The sequence below is a fragment of the Melospiza georgiana genome, chromosome 15 (genome assembly GCF_028018845.1).
Source record: "Melospiza georgiana isolate bMelGeo1 chromosome 15, bMelGeo1.pri, whole genome shotgun sequence".
NCBI lineage: Eukaryota > Metazoa > Chordata > Aves > Passeriformes > Passerellidae > Melospiza > Melospiza georgiana.
In genome coordinates, this window is record NC_080444.1 from 1,646,023 (window position 1) to 1,666,914 (window position 20,892).

General features: G+C 63.4%; 1 protein-coding gene across 2 annotated transcripts; it reads right to left on the reverse strand.

Moving 5' to 3' along the window:
• Positions 1–1,029: 1,029 nt before the first annotated feature.
• On the reverse strand, positions 1,030–14,026 carry ARHGEF37 (Rho guanine nucleotide exchange factor 37). Of its 2 annotated transcripts, XM_058034981.1 has the most exons (13): positions 13,881–14,013; positions 11,833–12,036; positions 11,390–11,513; positions 10,923–11,070; positions 10,038–10,237; positions 9,410–9,540; positions 8,806–8,910; positions 8,073–8,183; positions 7,187–7,516; positions 6,395–6,523; positions 5,887–6,082; positions 4,690–4,865; positions 1,030–4,399 (listed from the first exon to the last, which is right to left on the reverse strand). In XM_058034981.1, the coding sequence occupies exons 2-13, from the start codon at positions 12,022–12,024 to the stop codon at positions 4,190–4,192; spliced, it is 2,052 nt and encodes a 683-aa protein (XP_057890964.1). In that variant the 5' UTR covers positions 12,025–12,036; positions 13,881–14,013; the 3' UTR covers positions 1,030–4,189. The 2 variants fall into 2 exon arrangements, with proteins under 2 accessions (XP_057890964.1, XP_057890966.1); XM_058034983.1 differs by lacking the exon at positions 8,073–8,183 and having other exon boundaries at positions 13,881–14,026.
• Positions 14,027–20,892: the final 6,866 nt, after the last annotated feature.

The following is a 20,892-nucleotide window of genomic DNA, read 5'->3' on the forward strand; positions in this document are numbered from 1 at the left end:
GCAAAGTATCTTGATCCCTGCAGAAATGCCTTTTCCTGGGCCTCACTCAGCAGCTCCTTTGGCATGGGGAGCCGTGGCACCCTCTGGAGCAGGGGGCACCCAGTGCCCCTTGCCACACCTGGGCTCCCAGATGCTTTTCCCTCCAAAACCAGGATTCTCACAGCCCCGAGGAGCTGGCACTTCCCCTGGCAGGGTGTGTACCCAGTCATGGATTGCCCTCCTGGTGGGCAGTGCAGGAGAGAAGCCACCCCCGGAGCAGAGGCTTCTGTGTCCCCTCAGGGGAGCCCCCCAAAATCCCCCTGCCAGCCCTGGGAAACCTTGCACCTCCCCTGGCCAGAGCAGGATGATGGATTATTGTTATTAGAGGTGGAGAACAGTTTCTGTGCACAGCCAGGTGGCTCAGGAGCAATTCGTCACCCACCGGCGAGGGGGGCCGGGCTGTCCCTCTGTCCCTGCCCCGGTGGGAGCTCTCTGCAGCCTCGGCAGGCTCGGGGCTGTCCCTCTGTCCCTCTGTCCGTCTGTCCCTCCCCGGTGGGAGCTCTCTGCAGCCTCGGCAGGCTCGGGGCGCGGCCGGATGGAGCCCAATCTGATGGGCACGGGCAGGGCCTTGGCAGCGGCACAGCCGCAGGGCAGGGCTCCGACCTGGGCTGATCCCTGTGCCCGGGGCATCCTGAGCTGATCCCTGTGCCCGGGGCATCCTGTGGGACAAGGAAGAGGGATGGCAGCCCCCGGCCCCACGGCAGCCCCCAGCCCCACTAGCGGGGATCCATCCCCACGGCAGGGATCATCCCCATCCCGGTGCCCCCATCCCGGTGATGCCCCCACCCAGCAGAGGGGCAGAGAGGCAGGGAGGGGACGCTGGGAGCACACACAGCCCTGGCACAGGGGCGAAGGGGCAGTGCCAGCCCCAGCAGTGCCAGCCCAGCCCGGGCTCAGCTGGCAGCACCAGCACAGCAGGACGGGCACAGCCGGTGCGGGCGGTGAGGGGGGGCTGTAATGACGGTCCAGCTCAGCAAAGGTAGCAGAGCATGAAAGCAATTTCACACTTTATTAGACAATTCAGGTGCCAGCTGCACCAGCCTGGAGCGAGCGCTGCTGTTCACGGCTCCTCTCCTGCTCTGCAGCCCCGGGCTCCCTCTCCATGGGGCTCAGCCCCTCCTCGGGCCACGCTGATCCCAGCTGGCACACGAGGGGCCCATGAGGGTGGCCTGGGGCTTGAGCTGCCCCTCGTGGGCCGCCACAGGGTGGGCAGGTGGCAGAACATTGCAGCACAGGCTGGCTCTGCTGGGAGCCAGCTCAGCCTGGCAGCGTGGGCAACCCGAGCTCTGTGCCCAAAGCCGCTGGGGCTGGCTGTGCCCTTCGGCCCAGGGCAGCCACCCTGCTCCTCCCGGCTCCCTTTGCCCTCTCCTTTCTGCACTCCGGGGTGAGGGGACGGATCTGGGATCGGGGCTGGTGGCAGCTGCTTTTCCTCACACCTCTGTGCCCCCGGGGTGCCCCAGCAGAGCCGACGGGCACACGGACACCTGGGCACTCAGCCACGCCCCTGGCACGCCGGGCTCTCACCTGGGGTGTGCTGTGTGTCCCTGCCGCGTCCCCGGGGAGCAGCGGGCACACGGAGCCGCTCCTGGCACGTGGCCGGGCTGGCAGCGCCCCGGGGACGCCGTCACACCCCGCGGGTGGACAATATCCAAACGCCTGCACGTCCAGGATATGAATCAGCGCCGACAGGAGCGCAGCAGCCGCTCTGGGACACCCGGAGCTGCCCCGGAGGCGGCTCGAGCAGCCGGGCAGCGCCGCTGCCAAATTCCGGCAGGCCGAGGGCGGGTCAGGGGCAGCAGCGGCTCCGCTGCCACTCTGGAGCAGCCTGGGCACGGCAAAGCCCCGGCCTGGCAAAGCCCCGGCCTGGCAAAGCCCAGCCTGGCACGCATTCCCCTGTTTGCACGGCTCCGTTCCCCCGTGCCGAGCATGGCACGGTGGCACCGGGCCAGGGCCGTGCCTAACCTTGACCTGGCTGCTGGCGAGCAGCCCCAGCTGTCCCCCCGTGCCCCCGGGCACAGGCATGTTCCAGCGGGCCGGCCAGAGCATTCCTCCCGGGAGAGCCTGTCCTTGAGAGGCTATTTAAAGGCACCCTCGTGCCCTTTATCCCCTCATGGCTGGGCTGGAAGAGCCCCGTGCCCTCCCGTGACTCCAGGAGGGCATTTCCAGGCTCAGGGCAGCAGCAGTGCTGTGAGTTTGGGTGCATTCAGGGAGAAGGGAGGGATGCAGGCACCCACATCCTGCAGCCAAGCACCAGGCCCCATCCTGGGCACAGAGCCCTGGGAAAGGTGCCCTGGCCATTGAGGGTGGCAGCAGGGCTGGGGGGACTGCAGAGCCCAGCTCGCCCCTTGGCACCCACGTGAACTCAGTGCCCTCTTCCTGCTGGGTGCCCAGCCCAGCCCTGCCCAGTTCCAGTGGTTCGATCAGGCCCGGGCAGCAGCAGGCTGAGCACTCCGTGTGCCACCGTCACCTTTCAGCCCCCAAAGGGTCACAGGCACCCAGGGCTGTGCAGCAGGACCTGCCCCGCTGCTGCCATGGCTGGCACAGCGCTGATTGCTGCTGCTTGTTGGGGAGGGAAACCCGACCTGGTGGGGTTTGATTAGGGATGGAAAAACCCAGAGGAGGCACCTGCAGGGAGCTGGAGGGGTGAGCCCTGCGCCTGCAGGGGCTGGGCTGGGTGGGCAAGCACAGACACAGCCCCTGCTCACTGACCCTCATCCCCAGCCTGCTCATTTTCCCTTGCTGAGGAGCCCATCAGCCTTTGCCCAGGCCGGGAGCATCCCCAGGACACGTGCCCAGCGCTGGCACTGCTGTCCCCTCCCGGGTTTGGTGTAGCTGAGCATTTCCTTGGGCCTTTCCATGGCACCTGGGCAGAGCTGGCTGCCCCCAGCCACCCCCCGGGTCCGGATGAAAGGAGGGTGAGCCCCCCTCTGCCTCACACCGGACCCCAGCCCCGCACAGGGCACTGCCTGGGGCTGTCCCCACCCGCCTGGCACCTGCCCAGGGCTGGGTGAGGCCGTGCCAGCCCTGCCCCCTGCCCAGCCCGCGGGCATGGCCGCACTGTGAGCCCGCGGGGAGCCCGTGGGTGGCCGGGCAGGGCAGGGCACGGCACGGGCACCTTTGATGTGGGCAGCCCAGGCGACGCCAGCCGGGCGCTCCACTGGTCTGGGTGAGGGACGGGCAGCGTGCGGTGCCAGTCCCGGGGAGCTCCTGAAGTCCCCTCTGGCACCACGGCAGGGCTGCCCACCCCAGCCCCATCAGCATCCCCTAACAGTGCAACCACGGGGAAACTGAGGCACGGAGACCTCGGCAATGGTGGGAGGGGTCTCCGGTCTCAAACCGAGCCTTAGGTCAGGACCGACCCGGATCGATCCTCCCAAAAGCCTCTCCCACGGCACCTGTGCCAGCCCGCCGGCAATCTGTGCCGCCCGGGGTCCCGGGGGTCTGGGGGTGCCGATCTCGGTCCCTCCGCGGGGCGGGCCCGGGCGGTGCCCCCGCCCCAGCGCCCCCAGCGCGGGCCCGAAGGGCACCGGGAGCGGGTGCGGGGCGCCCTCTGGCGGCCACGGGGCTCAGGGTGCCCAGGGAGAGAAATCCTCAGGTACCGAGGTGTCCAGGGAGCCAAATCCTCAGGTGCCCAGGGAGCAAAATCCTCAGGTGCCTAGGTGCCCAGTTTCTTAGATACTCAGGTGCCCAGATAGCCAAATTCTCAGGTGCCCAGTTTCTCAGGCACTCAGGTGCCCAAGCAGCCAAGTTCTCAGGCACTCAGGTGCCCCAGTGCCCAGGTGCCCCAGTGCCCCCTGCCTGGCTGAGGACCCCCCTGCAGTGCTGCTCAATCCTGCTCCAAGCAGGGACGACACCACCTCATCTCCCCAGGACACATTTGTCACTCACAGGGATTGCAGCAAATCCCTGGATAACTGCAGCCACCTGCCCTCACGCCCCGGTGCTGCTCTGCTTTGTGCCAACACACACACAGCACCTGGCACCCTCACACCTCCTGTCAAAAGGCGCCTCCCAAGTGCCAACCTCGTGCCCGTGTCCCCCGGGTGCCTCCCACCACCTCCCCAGCCCGGGGCTGCCTCCCTCCAGCATCTCCTGCGAGGTCTCCTCGGTGCCAGGCTGGCTCCATCCATCCTTGCCCTGCCTGGCACGCTCACACGGGCAGGCTCCAGCCCGCCGGCTCCGGCACGGGCACGGTCACCAGGTAGCTGGAGGGCACGTAGCCCCTCTGGCCGTTCACCTCCACCAGGCTCCACTCCGGGCTGCCCTTCTTGTCGTGGGGCTCCAGCAGCAGCACGGGCTGCCCCGCCTGCAGGCTCAGCTCCTGCGGGCTCCGTGCTGCGAAGGAGAAGCCGGCAACCACCTGGGGGAGGCAGGGAGAGAGGGAGGGAGGGAGGGAAGGGAAGGCAAGGAGGGAGCCCTGGCTGGAGCTGGGAGTCAATGTGGCAAGGAGGTGGCAGCTCCCAGAGGGCAGCACAGCAGCGCCACGGATGGAGGGGCTGACCCACCAAGGATGGCTCTCTTGCCCTGTGCGCCCTGGTGCCGGCAAAAGGGACACCTGGAAAAGCAGCTCCACCTTCCCAGCCACAGCAGGACGAGCAGGGAGCTGGTGGGGTTGCTGGAAATGTCCCCAGGGATGTTCCCCACTCTCACCTGGAATGTTGGGGTGAAGGTGGCCACCTGAGGCCTGGGAGCTTCAGGGGATGCATAGGAATGTCTCCTCCTCTCTGGGTCACCGTCCAGGCCCAGCAGCTGCATCACAGGCGGCTGCTGCACCTGCACTGGGCTGTAGGGCCGGAGCTTTGCAGCAGGGACAAACCCTCGGGGACCTGCAGGACACACACACACAGCCAGGTGTGGGACAGCTGTGACACTGCAGGACACACACACAGCCAGGTGTGGGACACAGCTGTGACACTGCAGGACACACACACAGCCAGGTGTGAGACACAGCTGTGACACTGCAGGACACACACACAGCCAGGTGTGAGACAGCCCTGACACTGCAGGACACACACAGAGCCAGGTGTGAGACAGCTGTGACACTGCAGGACACACACACAGCCAGGTGTGAGACACAGCCCTGACACTGCAGGACACACACACAGCCAGGTGTGGAGACAGCTGTGACACTGCAGGACACACACACAGCCAGGTGTGAGACAGCTGTGACACTGCAGGACACACACACAGCCAGGTGTGGGACACAGCTGTGACACTGCAGGGCACACACACAGCCAGGTGTGGAGACAGCTGTGACACTGCAGGACACACACACAGCCAGGTGTGGGACACAGCACTGACACTGCAGGACACACACACAGCCAGGTGTGAGACAGCTGTGACACTGCAGGACACACACACAGCCAGGTGTGGGACACAGCTGTGACACTGCAGGACACACACACAGCCAGGTGTGGGACAGAGCTGTGACACTGCAGGACACACACACAGCCAGGTGTGGGACACAGCCCTGGCACTGCAGGACACACACACAGCCAGGTCACGGGCTCTGCTGCCTGGCACACACAGGAGGCAGGAGTGACAATTGGGCTGTGGCCTGGCATGGCACAGCAGCCCTGTCCATCACATCCAGGAGAAATCCCCACCACAAAGGGAATTCCATGTGTTTCTGTGTGTGTGGATTCCCCTTCCCCAGCCATGACTCTTCCCCTGGGGAATCACCTGGGCCTTACAGCTGGTGGCAAAGCTCAGTGCCTTGGGCTGAGCACAGCCTGGAAAGGAGCGCAGGAGAGCACAGCCTGCTCCTTCATCCAGGATAGGAAATGATTGAGGTGAACCTGGCCCTGGTGCCAGGGTGAGGAGAGGCTGCCCACAGTGCCCACATACCTCCAGCATCCACCAGCCACCTGCTGGTGTTGCCCTTGGTGTCGGAGCTCTGCAGCAGGGCCACGATCTGTCCCCTCAGCAGGGTCAGGTCCAGCTCTCTGCTGCCACTGATGTTGCTGGTCACTTGGTAGAGCTTGTCTGGGCCGTGCTTGCTCACAAGGGAAAGGACCTTCCTCTCCTCAGCTGGGGTCAGAGCCTGGTGGGGAGAGGAGACACAGAGCATTGCATGAGACCCCCACTCCTGCTCTCCTGCTGCAGGATCACGCCCCAGGTTAACAGCAGAACCTCCTTTACACCCCCAGGTTTGGAGATGGGAGTCCAGAACCAGCAGAGCTCAGCTCCTCCATCCCTGCTTGTGCCCAGCTCTCAGGGGCTTGGGGGAATCCTGTGGAGCCCCCAGGGCCCATCCTGGGTCAGCCTCCCCACCAAGGGCATTTCCTGCCCTGGGGAGCCGCAGCCCAATGTCTCTGTGTCCCCTGGCCTGAGCCCCACCCTGCCCTGCCCCTACCTGTGTGCCAGGGCTGGGTGCCATGGTCTCGAAGGCCTGGCAGAAGGCACGGAGCTGGGCACCCGACTGCTGCAGGCTGTCCTCCACCACCTTCCAGAAGCTGGGCAGGGCCATGTGCCCGTGGGGCAGCTGTGGAGACAGGCTGGGGTCAGGGAGAGCCCTGGCAGAGCTCTGGGGAGAGGCAGAGCGAGGCAGGAGGAAGAAAAGGGGTGAGGAAGCAAGAGAGCAGACCTGGCCACTAAATTCACCTTGCATGGGGGATCAATGTGCTGCTCTCTGGCTTTGAGCTGCATCTTGTTCTGCTCCTGCTGCTGGCCCAGGCCAGGGCTGTGCTCCACCCCAGGGCTTCTGACAGCCTTCCCTCCCTCCCTCCCCGTATTTACAAACATCAGTGAGGAGTTTTGAGCAGTGAGGAGTTCTGGGAGACATCTCCCAGGGCATGGGGCTGGGGGAGGCTGTTCCCAGCCCAGGAGCTGCCTTTCTCCTCCCTGCCTTGCTGGCACAGGGCTCTCAGGAGCTCTGAGCTCACGCTGACCCCTCAGACAGCAGCACATCAATAAATTGCCAGCAGTGTCCACAGAGAGCAGGACTGTGTCTGACAGTGCAGAAGAGAAAATCTGGCTTTTCCTGGGCAGGAAGGAAGGGAGAACCTTACAAATGCTCCACAGGGAGCTGTGTGTCTGCAAGGGCGGGTGGGCCACAGCAAACCTTCAGTGCCCTGATGTGTGAGAGATCCCCAAAGCTGGAGAAGGCAGTTCCAGCTCAGCCCCTGTGCTGAGGGGTCCCACTCACCTGCTCCAGCTCCTTTTCTGCGTGGTGCAGGACCCGGGCGGCCAAGTCCAGCTGCAGGGCGCTGAAGGAGCGCAGGATCTGCCCCAGGAGCTGCACAGCCACCTGGTTGAACCGGGGCAGCTCGGCCACCAGCAGGTCATTGATGGCCAGGTAGGTGTTCATGGCAGCCTCCTCGTCGTAGCTCACGCTGCCCATCTCGCTCTTCCTCTCCTGGATCTCCTCGTAGTCCAGCAGCTTGTCCAGGCGCTTCTTGACCAGCTGCTGGGGCCCCTCCAGCATGTCTGAGAGGCTGCAGAGGGGCTGCCACACCAGCCTGCCCACACGCTGCTTCTGCCAGGGCAGAACCCCAAACCCCAGGTGAGCCCCCAGGCAGGAGCCGCTGCCAGCACAGGGGCAGGGGGTCTGTGGGGAGTGGGGAGCACCTGGGGCATCTTTCCCTGAGGGCTCACAGGATGCCAACCAACACAAACCCTTGGGAGGGAGCCTGACACAATTCCAAACTGGTGCTCCATGGAAACAGCTGGGCAGGACCCTGCAATGGCTCGGAGCAGCCCCAGCTGGGCCTCTGCCCACACCCCTGCCCAGAGCCCATTTCAGACCCCTCTGCCCCTGCCTTGGGGTGCTCTGGTCTCCTCCCCATCTCCCTGGAGGCACATCAGGCACACACTGCAGCCCAGCCCAGCCCTGGCTGTGCTCCTGCTGTGTCCCTGTTCCTGGAGCTGCTCCCTCCCTCCCTGTGCCAGGACTGCAGATGGATCCTGTTACTCCCTGCTGGCCCTGCCTGCCCAGCTGGGCTCTGGGGCACTCTGAGGACACCGGGGTGCCCCCGGTGAGCCCTGGCAGAGGCGGGAGAGCTGCAGGAGGTGTGTGGGGCAGGAGCACTCACAAACTCGGGGAACACGGCGCTCTGCAGCAGCTGGGAGAGGCGGCGGTGCTGCTGGGCAGGGCCCTGCTCCATCTGCAGGTCACACAGGTGCGGGCTGGGCAGCAGGAACGCCTGCAAGGGAGGCAGCACCACGCTCCTTGAGCTCCTTCCCGATAATCCTGCGTGGGCAGCCCTTGCCAATCTTTCCTGCAAGGTCTTTCCAGCCCAGGAATTGCTGCTGAACCCTCGGCCGCTCCCCGAGGCTTTCCTGATAATGCCGTGTCCGGGGATTGCATGTTTTGCCAGCACTCAGAGTTTCATTTTCCTCAGATGCCCCGAGGGATTTCCATGAGAAAATCGTAGCAGCTGCTGACCCAGGTGATTTCAGAAGGGCAATTTGTTGTCAGGACTGATCTGGGGACCTTTCTGCCTTATACACACTATTAAATTGAGAATTCCCAGGCTGAACAACACCCGGCCTTTTCAATCATTTCAGACCTTGAAATAATGATAAGTTTAAGGACGGATTATTCTCAACTGACACCAGCTCAGACAGTGTTGTCAAAGCCTCAGCTTTGGTTTAAACTCCCCTGGACCTGAGCAATCCTTGTGTGTTGTGCAACTCCCTGACACAACAGCTCAGCTGCAAATCCCCGAACATCCCCAACAGCTCCTGCTTTCCACAGGGCTTGGAAGTATTCCCCAATCCTAAGGAACAGCTCCCAAGGGATGGGGCCAGTGGTCAGGGTGTTACCTCTAGGTGGCCCAGGTAGGATGCCACGTTCTCCTTCAGCGTGGCCACACTGGATGCCACACACTGGAACTTCTCTTCCAGGTCATCGTATTCCTTGTCCTCAGTCTGTCAGGAGAGAGGCAGCTTGTCACCAGCATGGGCAGGGCTGATGCCCATCACTGGGGGCTGAAACAGCAGCCTGGAGCTCACAGGGCAGGGCAGACCTGGGGGGCTCCATGAATCTGGAAAGGGTCAAAACATTGGTGCAGGCAGCAACAAAGCCCTTGGTGTGGTTGTGGTGCTGGGGAACACTGGGGTGTCTTTCCTTTTCTGGGGGGCCCAAGGGTCCCGCAGGTGCTTTGGGGGCCAAAGTGCTGCCCTGCAATGCTCTGGGGTGGGGAGTGAGGCATGTGCCTGCATCCCTGCATCCCTGCATCCCTGCATCCCTGCTATCCCACTGCTCCTTGGGCTGCTGGAGAACCAGGAGGCAGCACCAGCCACCCCACCCCATACCGGCCTTGTCCTCCCCATTCTGCCATTGAGGCACTTGAGGAGCACCAAAATGCCCCAGAAACGGCGCAGGGAGGGGTAGCAGGTGCCCGGGGGGTGGGTGAGGGCTGCCCACCTTGGCCACGATGCCAGCCTCGTGCATGAGCAGCCGGCTGAGGCGCGTGGTTTTCTTGGCGATGGAGTGCGTGTTGAGCCGCGCCAGGCGCGCCCGCAGCGTCAGGTGCTCCGCCTTGGTGTACTTGGTGGCTGCCTCGGGTGGGAGGACACAAAATAAGGGGGGAAGAAAAAGATCAGAAGAGGAGACTTCATGGCTGAGCAGGCAAGGAAGGCGAGCAGCACAGGGGCTGATGGGCAGGATAAGCACGAGCCACATCAAAGAAGGGAAGGACTGGGAAAACCAAAGAGGAAGGTGAGCTCCCATCTCTGGGGAGCTTGATTTCTCCTATCCCAAGGGCAGAAGTGTTATTCCCCGTTCCCCAGCCCCAGGAATGTGGACAGACTGGTTTAGTCCTCATCACCCCCATGCCACCCTGCTCCTGCAGCCTTTGGGTCTCGCCCAGAGTGGCACTGACAGGACCAGAGCAGTTCCAGGAGCTGCCAGCACAGTCTGCAGCTCCACCAGGCAGGATTAAGTGGAGGGCAGGAGAGCTTTGAACTGATTTAGGTGGGAATTAGTGCCCAGGAGACCACTGGGGTCGTGCTGGGTGCTGTGCCCCCTCCTGCACCAAGGCCTGGCCACTCACCCACTTCGCGGCGCCGCTTGTACTCGTTGATGTTGGCATTGACCTGGGCCATGGCACGAGCCGCTGCCTCCAGGGCTGAGTGGGCACTGGCACTGCTCGGGGTGTTCTCCAGGATCTTCCCCAGCAGCAGAGGGTACTTGGTGACCCTCTGCACGGGCATCACCAGGAAGAAGCTGAGGTCTGAGGCGCCCGTGTGAGGCCTGGTGGGGAGGGGAATTGCTCAGGGCTGGTGTGCAGGGCTGCCCTCCTGCCCTGCTGCTCTCCACGGCTCCTCTGGGAGTGTTTGTGGGACAGAGCAGCCCAGATGTTGTGGGGCATTTCTGGCCGCTCCCTCCAGCTGCAGGGGACTGTCCCTGCCAGCCCTAAGGGCAGTGCCAGCCTCGGGTGGGTATCCTGCCTCCCTGGGCAGCTCTGTGCTTGTCCAGCCCTGGGCATGGCATCAGTGGGCAGCAGGGAGGGAAGGTGTTGGCAGTGTCTCCTTCCCACCCACAGGGAGGCACCACCTCTCTGTTGGGAATCACATTGTCTGTGCCCTAAGCAGAATCCCAGGAGCTGCTGCCCTGCCACTGCTGCTCCTCCTGCCTCTCGCAGTGTTTGTGATAGTTCAGGTCCCCTAGGGCCAGCCTGTGTCTCTCTGGGCAATGTGCCCTCCCTGGGGAAGGCAGCAGCTGTGGATATCACCCATCCCTTATTTTGGGATCCATCACAAAAGATCCTGACCCAAGGGGCCAGGACAGGCTGCCAGGAACTGCCACAAAGGCGGTGGCCATGATGTGACAGCCAGCCTGGTGACACAGATCCACGCAGGCAGCTTGTCCAGACAGAAGGGCAAAGCCAGGATGTGAAGCAGGCACAGGGAGGTGGTGGCTCGGCAGAGGGACCTACACGGTGGCACTGAGGGTGGCCAGGATCTCCTCCTGCAGCCGGGGGTCCCTGCGGTAGCTCTCCACCAGCTGCAGGGCATGGTCGTAGCTGGCACAGTAGATCTTGTAGACAGCCTCCATCTCTTCCTTGAACTCCTGGAACAGTGTGCCTGGGGAGGGAGAGTGGGGCTGGACAGGAGGGTCCTTGCCCATGACAAGGCAGGGGTTTATCCCCAGCCTGCTGGAAGGACAAAGCCAATGGAGCAATGCCAAGCGTGCCAGGGCAGGGCTCTGCCCCCTGGGTACCCTGCTAGGCTGGGCCTGCTGCTGTGCCCATCACTCTGCAGGCTGGGCAGCTCAGCCTTGGCTGGACACGGTGGCACCAGAGCTTCCCAGAGCCCAGGCAGGAGCGGGAGGTGCCAGGGCAGGGGCTGGGCTGGCACACCCCCACAGGAGGGCACGGGGCAGCCGTGGCACTGCACCACTTACTGATGCCCAGCAGCTGCTCCTGCCCCTGGCCAGGCATGTCCTCCAGCCCCTTCAGAAAGCGCCTGGACACGTGCAGGATGTCGTCGGTGTTGGAGAAGAGTCCTTCCAGGTCCAGCTCGGGCAGCTGAAGGGAACAAAGATGCCCCAGGCTAAGCCAGATACATCAGAGAGGGACCAGGTGCTTCAGAGGCACTGCTGGTAACTTCCACCTGCCCACGGGGCACCCCAGGGAGGGATGCTGTGTTTCAGGAGGCCTTGGGGACGCTGAGGCCTGTCTGGGCTCCCAGGGTGGCTGTCCTGGGTCAGACCCAGCGTCCCTCCAACCCCAGAGGCTGGCTGGTGAGGGGGCACAGGGAGGGGGAAGGGGCACCTGCAGTGATGTGGGCATCTCCCAGCTGTGACAGAGTCCCCCTGCAGTCCCCTGGCAGAGTGTCCCGTGTCACCTGCTTGTCCTGGAGGTGAGCCCGGATGTCACACACACACAGCTGCATGTTGTGCACGTAGCTGGCCTCAGTGCTGAGCAGCTCCTCCACGGCCAGGCGCTGGCTCAGCTCCATCCTGTCGCAGGGCATCTCCTCGTACACGGCCTCCTCAGCCTCAGCTGCCTCCTCGGGGCCGGGCTCTGCACTCGCCATCTCTGCAGGGACCTGCAGGGGCGGCAAAGGCAGCCCTGGGACCGGTGCTCTGAGCCCAACCCAGCTCGGTGCCCGTGCTCCCTGCCCTGGCACCACAGCACATCCCCGGGGACACTCATCCCATGTGCACACTCCAAACCCATCGAACCATCCAGCGCTGCCAGGCGGGAGCAGGCTGCCTGCAGACACCCGCGTGTGGCAGGCAGGGACGTGCCACACACGCGTGCCCACGCTCTGGTGACCACGTGTGGGGCAAGGGGGCCCCCAGGTGCCAGCAGGGGCCTGGCAGCTGCCACCCAGCACTGGGACTGTTCGGGGACCCGTCCCCTGGCAGAGCAGGGTTTGCCACCTCCGCCGCAGCTCCTTGCTGCCAGGGCCAATTGTTCCCTCCCTGCCTTGGCTGGCGGCGCCTGGCACCTTGCCTGGCATTCAAGGGTCCTGTTCAAAGTACAAAGAGTGGCTCTGCAGTGCTGGAACAAGAGATGTTTCTGTGATGGCAAGAGCTGCTTTAAAAGCCACTGGGATGGGGGAGAAGTGGGCAGAGCTGCTGCTGCTGCCTCTGACAGCTGCATTGGCAGTCCCTGGTACGCAATGCCAGGGCCCTGCGTGGCACAGCACACTCTTCTCTCCTCTCTGCCGTGGAAAATCTGAGCTGATTGCTGACATTTTCTCCTCAGGAAACACACTCTGCTCTAACTGATACCAGGGAGCATGAGCAGCTCCCAGAGCATCACAAACAGTGCTTGGCTGCTGGCAGGAAGGTCTTGAGAGAAAGAGAGGTGTGGCACAGGCACAGCTGGGCTGGGACAGCCCTGGCCGGGCAGGATTCCTGCCAGGCTCCTGCGGAGGAGTAGAGCAGCAGGGGCAAGGCAGAGGCGGCAGATAAAAGCCAGATGGCACAAGCAGCAGCACAGACTTTGCCCTGCCCTGCCTGCCCAGCCAGTGCCAGCCCCCACAGCCACACTGCACCGTGCCAGGTGCCCCCTGGGAGGCCACAGCGCCTCTCCCTGTCCCCACCGGGTCCAGCTGACAAGGGCTGATGCAGCTGTGAGCCGTGGGCAGGGCCACTGTCCCCTCCTGGCACACGCCCGCTGCTGGGCTTGGCACAGCCGGCAAAGTGGCATTGGACCTGCACTTGCCCGAGAGGAGCGTGTCACCATGCCAGCTGTCACCCTGTCCTCTGGGACTTGGCTGCCTGTCCTGCCTGTGGCTGCCATGGACATGGGGAGAGGAGATTTTCTGCACCCCTCTGGGTGCTCCCGAGGTGTCCGGGCAGAGGGGTTCCCATCAAGAACCAGTGTCCTCAGCCTGGGGTGGCAGCAAAGCCCCAGTTCAGCGGAGGCAGGTGGAAAGGCCCCATCTGAGACACCCCTGAGCCCTGGAGGGGTGCCCTGCGGTTCAGGGCATGCCGGTATTGGGGGGTCCCTGGTCCCCGCAGCAGCATCCCCAGGGCACAGAGGTGCTCTGGGGGCTACCCCAGGCTGCAGAAACCTCCTTGCCTCCCCTCACCCCCCCGGCCTGGCACCTCAGAGGGACAAGGGGACAGCGCTAAAGGAAGCCGCAGCATTTCTGGGCAGCGTTGGAGCAGGCAGACGGCGCAGGAGCAGGTTTCGTTTTCCCAGCCTCCCTCCCAGGCAGCTTCCCACATCTGAGCTGTCACTGCTGCCTCGGCTGCTGCCAGCACCCCTGTCCCTACGGGGGCTGCGAGCATCCCTGTCCGTGACGCGGAGACCGGCCCGGCCCTCCCGCGCACCGGCTCTCACCTGCAGCTCCCACCGCGCCCCAGGAGCGTCCCCCCCGCTCCTCAGCCAGCCCAGCCTCGCCTGTGCCCCCCGAGCCCCCGGCCCCGCTCTCACCTGCGGCGCGGGCGGGGTTGCGCAGGTCGCCGTGCCCGGCCGCGCTGCCGCTCTGCGGGCGGGGACAGCGCAGCCGCTGCTGCGGGCCCGGGGGATCCCGAGCGGGGCTGATCCCGAGCGGGGGACAACCCCGAGCAGGGGATAACCCCGAGCAGGGGATAATCCCGCCCGGGCCCGGCCCCGCCGCTCGGGGCCGCCGCGGCCGCCGCCGCTCGGTGTCGGTCGGGCAGAGCGGGGCGGGCCCTGCGCACGCCCGGCGGGCGGGGGGGGCTGGCGGCCGGCCCGGCTGGCACCGGCTGGCCCGAGCACCGCCCCCGCAGCCCCGGCACCGGCACGGGCTCGTGTCCGTGAGAGCAGCCGAGCCCCGGTCCGCATCGGCCCCGGCTGGCACCGGCTGGCCCGAGCACCGCCCCCGCAGCCCCGGCACCGGCACCGGCACGGGCTCGTGTCCGTGAGAGCAGCCGAGCCCCGGTCCGCATCGGCCCCCGGTGCCGCCCGCCCTGTGCCCCCCGTCCGTGCAGCCCCCGGTGCGCTGTGCCGGCCGGGCAGGGGACACACCGGGAGACAGGGGACACACCGGGAGACAGGGGACACAAACTCGCCCCTGACACCGATAACAGGGACAGGTCCCCCCGTGTCTCCTCGGCATCGCTGCGGCTCCGAGGTACAGCCCCGGTGATGCCTGGCTGTTCCCACAGCCCATCCCGAACGCGCAGGGTTCCTGCTGTGTTATCCCAAGGTCAGGCGTGTCCCGGCACTGCGCTGCTGTCCCTACCTCTGCTCAGCCTCGGGAACGGGGACAGAGAAAACAGAAATGAAAATAGAACCGTGGAAGCTCGGACATGGGGAACCAGTGCCTGCTTGGCACGAAGTTGGTTTTTATTCTCGGTGAGGTGTTTGCATCCTTATAAACAAGTTATTGAGAAGAGAGAGGCTGTTCACTTGTCCCGACCACAGGGAGGGGATGGCAGCACTGGGGTTTTTCCAGGCTGACCCACGGTGTGCAGAAGGTGTCACTGTGAAAAGGACTCTGAGGTTTTCGGTGACTCATGCAGCACAAGGCAGCGTCTGTGACCAGATCCAAAACTCCCCATGGGCCAGGACAAGCTCTCTGGCACTTCCAGCCCTTCCCTCTGGGTCCCTTTGTGGGACTCTTTCTGATGTGGGCTGGGCAGGGCAGCACAGGGACCTACATGCACCTGCTCCACCTGCTCCCAGCCAGTGCTGGTGCCACAAGGGCCATCCTGTCCCATTGCTTGTCCTGCCATAAAGGCCATCCTGTCCCATTGCTTGTCCTGCCACAAAGGCCATCCTGTCCCACCGCTTGTCCTGCCACAAGGGCCATCCTGTCCCATTGCTTGTCCTGCCTGCCTCCCATCCTGGCCACAGAGAGACAAAACTCATGGAACTGGCTGACTGGGTGGTAAAGCATCCCAGCAGGACCAGTCCCAGGCTGGTCTGTGCCACCTGGGCTCAGGCAGTGAATGGCCACAGGAGGGACCCGCACACGGCTGGGCAGCGAGGGCATTACCTGGCTGTGGCTTTGGGCACGCAGATGTCCTTCCTCCCTTGCAGGTGGCAGCAGGGCTTCAGTCCTCGCCCAGGTGCTCTCTGCAGCAGCAAGAGGCCCCTTGGGCTGGCATTGCTCTGACGCCCGTTCTCAGCTCCATCTCACTGCCATGTCCAACAAAGCCATGGGGACACACCACAGCTGCTTTGCTCCCATCAGCACATTGTGGATGATCCAGGGCAGGAACCACCAGGGAATCCAGCAGGGCAGAGCTCCCTCCTCCCCCAGCATCTCCATCCCACCGGGCAGGAGCGACACCCCATCCCCAGCCCCTCCCCGGCCAGCGCACACCACGGGCGCTCCCTCAGGCACATTTCCCATTCCAGTCTGCTTTTTCAGAGGCAGGATAGGCTGGCTCCGGCGAGTTCCTTGCAGGATGGGCTTGTCCTGCTTCCTGACGGCTCCTTCCCTCGGCACAAGCCGTTTCCTTCCTGCCCTGCTGCAAGCACCACACACCTCCCGTGCAGCCTCAGCTGGGGCTGCGGCTCCGCTCGCCTCACCTGGGCGGCCCCGGGAGCGGTGTGTGACAGTGACAGCGCCGTGTGACAGGGACAGGGCTGTGTGACACGGACAGGGCTGTGTGACTGACAGGGATAGCGCTGTGTGACAGTGACAGCGCCGTGTGACAGGGACAGGGCTGTGTGACACGGACAGCGCCGTGTGACAGGGACAGCGCTGTGTGACAGTGACAGGGCTGTGTGACAGGGACAGCGCTGTGTGACACGGACAGCGCTGGCACCGCTCCAGGGCTCCCCAGGAGGAGGGCAGCGGGCTGCCTGCCCCGGCCCGACTCTCCTTACACCGGGAAAACAAGCAGGCGCCGGCCGGTCGAGCACCAGTGTTTGTGTGCCGGGGCTGTGGGCAGGGGAAGCCAAGCTGAAGTGTCCCAGCAGGGTGGGCTGTCCCTTGGCACCCAGCCGGGTGGGCTCCCACCCTGCCAACGCAAACCGGGCGAGCTGGGCAGGGAGTGGGGTGTCCTGTGGGACCCTGCAGGGCTTCTCCTGCAGCAGTGCCAGCTGTGTGCAAGCTCATTGCAAAACTGCTTCTGACAGAGCAGGGCGAGCCACCTCCACAGCACTGCCCGGCCCTCTCCAGAGCCACTGGAGCCCTTTCCATACCCACTGCCCCTGCGGGAGAGCATTGCCCAGCCCTCTCCAGAGCCACTGGAGCCCTTTCCATACCCACTGCCCCTGCGGGAGAGCATTGCCCAGCCCTCTCCAGAGCCCCTGGAGCCCTCTCCATACCCACTGCCCCTGCAGGAGAGCATTGCCCAGCCCTCTGCAGAGCCCCTGGAGCCCTCTCCATACCCACTGCCCCTGCGGGAGGGCATTGCCCAGCCCTCTCCAGAGCCCCTGGAGCCCTTTCCATACCCACTGCCCCTGTGGGAGAGCATTGCCCAGCCCTCTCCAGACCCACTGCCCCTGCGGGAGAGCATTGCCCAGCCCTCTCCAGACCCACTGCCCCTGCAGGAGAGCATTGCCCAGCCCTCTCCAGACCTACGGCCCCTGCAGGACAGCATTGCCCAGCCCTCTCCAGAGCCCCTGGAGCCCTCTCCATACCCACTGCCCCTGTGGGAGAGCATTGCCCAGCCCTCTCCAGACCCACTGCCCCTGCGGGAGAGCATTGCCCAGCCCTCTCCAGACCCACTGCCCCTGCAGAGTCTGTGCCAGCCCTGCTCTGGCAGTATTTAAGGAAAAACCCAACCCCGTGAGGCTGGTGGGACGCGATCCCTGGGACTCTCCTGTGCGATGAGCACAGCCTCAGCAGGGGCTGGAGCAGCACCTGGTAATGGTTCTGTGCTCTGGCTCCAAACAGGACGTGGTGAAAGCCTTGGGAACAGGGAGCTGGATGTGAGGCAGGAACATCCAGGCAGAAGGCATCACTCATCCTGGAATGGGGCTATTTCCACCCTACATCTCACCCTGAGCTTGCTGGCTCCTGCAAAGCCTTTTTGCTGCTTTGCCTTTTCCCGGCTCCTCCAAACATCAAGGCTCAGGATATGGGGATGGAAGCTAAAGCCATCAGGGGGCTCTCTGGGAACACTCCAGACAAGCTTGGAGTTACACAGGGCTTGCTCAGGAAACAAGCACAGCTTCCAGCCACGCAAAGCACCACAGCTCAGGCTCTGCCCAATACCAGCAGGTGGGGGTTCCTCCCCCAGCAGCAGGTTGGTACAGGAAAGTTACATTTCCTCAATTCAATCTCTTCCATTCTTGCTGTTCTTGGGATTTCTTTCCTGTCTAGAAAGGACCTGGTGACCACAGGATGGAAAGGAAAACACAGGGAGAAAAACAGCAGCTCAAGAATGTGCTCCCAGGTGCGTCCTAATCACAGAGCTTCCTCCCACACAGGGAGGCAGGGCTGGAAGTGGACTTTGCCTGCAGCCCTGCTGTGTGTGCTGTGTGTGCAGCTCCAGCCGCTGGAAAGGAGGGAGAAGCCTGTGAAATTAAAGGTTTTCATTCTGCTGAGCTTGCCACCAGCACGAGCACTCCTGAAAAGCCACAGGGATGTCATTGCTTCCTCTTCCTCCTTCCCTCCCCAGATAATGTGCTCAGAAGGGAGGGAGGGCTGTGCCCCCTGCTCAGGATAATCCCTTCAGGCGCTCCCAGGCTGGGGAAATGGAGTCAGCTCCAGGCTCTGTGTGGAGCTGCAGGCTCCAGCCCGTGCCTGCACCACGAGGCAGAGCAAAAATAAGCAGAGATGATTTGATCTAGGCAGAATAAGTGAAGAGTCAGCTCTTTATTCCCAAGAGGGTTATTTATGGCCTTGCAGAGGTCTCCTTCATGGAGGAGGCTTCAGCCCCTCTGGGCCTCTCTGAGGCCACAGTATGGATCCTCCTGGATCCATGTTCTTGTGGTTGGAGCTCCATGTCCACCAGTCTCTGTGGTCCTTCCCTCTCCCCTCTGCTGCCCTGCCTGGCTTTCCCACACCAAGATCTCCATTTGTCTCCCAGGGCTGGTGGCTCTGGGCCTTTCACCCACTTGTCACCAATCCCTGTAGCCAGCTGAGCCAGCTGGTGCTGATAGCAGCTCAAGGAGAAAGCCAGAGGCTGGTATGAGGGCACTGAGATGTTCATATTTCTGCCCTGACAGCTCTCTCAGGACCAGTGGAGAACGTAGAAGTGTGCACAGTCCCTGGCCTGGAGTGCATGCAGAGATGGAAGGTTCTGCAGCATTCTGCAGCTCTGGCAGGAAGGACAGATGTGTCCAGGCCAGCCCAGCCCCACACAGGGCCACCCACACATTGGAGCAGCAGCACTCCTCGCCCAAAGCATCCCACAGGCACCCCGCCCTCCTGCCTGCAGCAAGGAGTAACAAGACATGAGAAAAGTAAGAAAAGCTCAGAAAATTCTGGTGGTTTCTGCTGATTACTCATTTGCACGGATCCAATACTGATCTCCTCCCTGCCTGACTTTGTAGGATTTCTGCTCCAGCCACGTCATCACAACCACCCACCCATGGAGCTGGAACTCCACGTGAGTTCCTCCTCCTCCTCCTCCTCCTCCTCCCCATGGGCACCCACACAGCCGGGCACCCTGGGCACCCCCTGCCCATGGGCACTCCCTGCCCACAGCCACCCCCGGGTGCTGCCGCTCTCCTGAGCAAGGTGAGGCAGCGAGAAGCCAAAGGGAGGCACATCCCCATGGGAGTCACCTTCTGCTTTGGGATCAGACACCTCTGGAGCCCCACCAGCTCCTCCAGGCAAATTCCTGCAGGAGTGGCTGTTCTGGAGTCACAGCAGCAGCTGCTGCCTGCACAGGAGGAGCTGCAGGAGCTGACTTCTCTTGCTTCAGGGAGAAAGGAGGGGTGCCAGGGAGGTGAGAGCCCCCTCAAGTGCTGAGCCAGTCCCTGAGCAGCTTCCCCATCCCTTTGCCCACTGGTGCACCCAGGAACGGCTGTGCCATGACAGGGCTCGTGTCTCTGCCACAGGCAGGTGTACCAGGTGCCCCTTGGGAGAGCCACTGGGTGTTGTTTCACTGCTGAGGGCACAAACCCAGCCCAGGGGGCTCGGCTGGGGCTCACAGCACAGCGGGGACACCTAAAGCAAAGGCCTGGCAGCTCACCAGCTCCAGGCTCCGCTGGGAAGGAGGGCAGCCTTGAGCTTTGTGCTACAGCCTGGGGAAGATCACAACCCAGAACCTTTTCATGAGAACAGCCTAATGCCTGGGTCCCCCTTCATTTTGGGAGAAAGAATCACCAGAGGCTTCAGAGAGCTGGGACTGGTGTGGGTGCCAAGGCTGAGAACACGGGGAGATGTGGCTGCACAAAGCCAGAAGGGATGGAAAGTGGTGGAGGCGTCAGGGAAGCTCCAGAGGTCCCTGGAGCCTCAGCAGCAGCAGCAGCAGAGGGGCTGCAGGGCAGCTCGTGGTGTTGCCCACACGTCCTCCTCTCCACCACGTCACATCAGACAGGGAGGACGTTTTACTGGGGAGGAGTTGGTTGGGAACAAACCCCAGCATCAGCTCATGCCGTGGAACATGAAATGACAGCCAGGAACCCCAGCTGTGGTGGCACTGAGGTCTGCCAGCTCAGCCTGGTGCCGGGTACAGCTCAGAATGCCCCATACCTGTGGGGTTAGCCCAGCTCAGGCTGTGTGGAGCTTCCTGCCAGAGTGGCAGTGCCTGCCCAAGGTTCCTCTGCTCATCCACTGCTTCTGCTCCCTGCGTGCCAGCAGCCATTGCTTCACCTCCTCCCTCCAGCCACAGGGTGGCTGCAGAGTCAGAGGGACGTGTCCATTATTAATGAGTCTCCATTATTAATGAGATCCCAGCTCCTGCAGCCACCCTGAGTCACCAGCCCAGCCCCAGCTCCTCCCCAGGCCGTGCTGGGCCGAGGGGGATCGGGGCCATCCTGCAGGGATGGGGAAGGAAACCTGGGCTGTGAGATCCAGCAGAGCCCTCAGGGACAGGGGAGGGACAGAGGAAAAACCTGCAGGCAGAGCAGTTGGTACAGGCACGAAAGGAAGGGCTGCAATAAAGAGTTTGTTTTCACAGCTCGGGGATGTTACCTGTGGGGAGCCATTGAGTGTGTCCACAAATTCTCTGGAAAAGGGCAGGGCCAGCAGAGTGAGCGTGTTTGGCACCAGCACTGAGCTCTTTGGAGCTGCTGGTCCATGTCCCTGAGCAGGGGACAGCCAAGGGAACTCGGGAAAGGGCAGGGAAAACACATAAAAACCAGTCCTAGCCCAGTGATAGACTCCGACTGGTGCATCTCCTCCCAGCAAGGCAATCCTGGGGGTCCTGCTAAATGATGCTTCCAAAACGCCTGGAGCAGAGAAAGCAGAGAATTGACTTGGAAATGAGCAGGGAAGAAGCAGAGGATGGGAAGGAATCACTGGCAGGGTGTGAGCTGGGGATGAGCCCACGCTGGGGATGCTGCCTGCAGCTCTCCCCGCTGCCTTTCTCCAGAGGGGTGTGCGAGAGGCTCAGACAGGAGGCAGGGA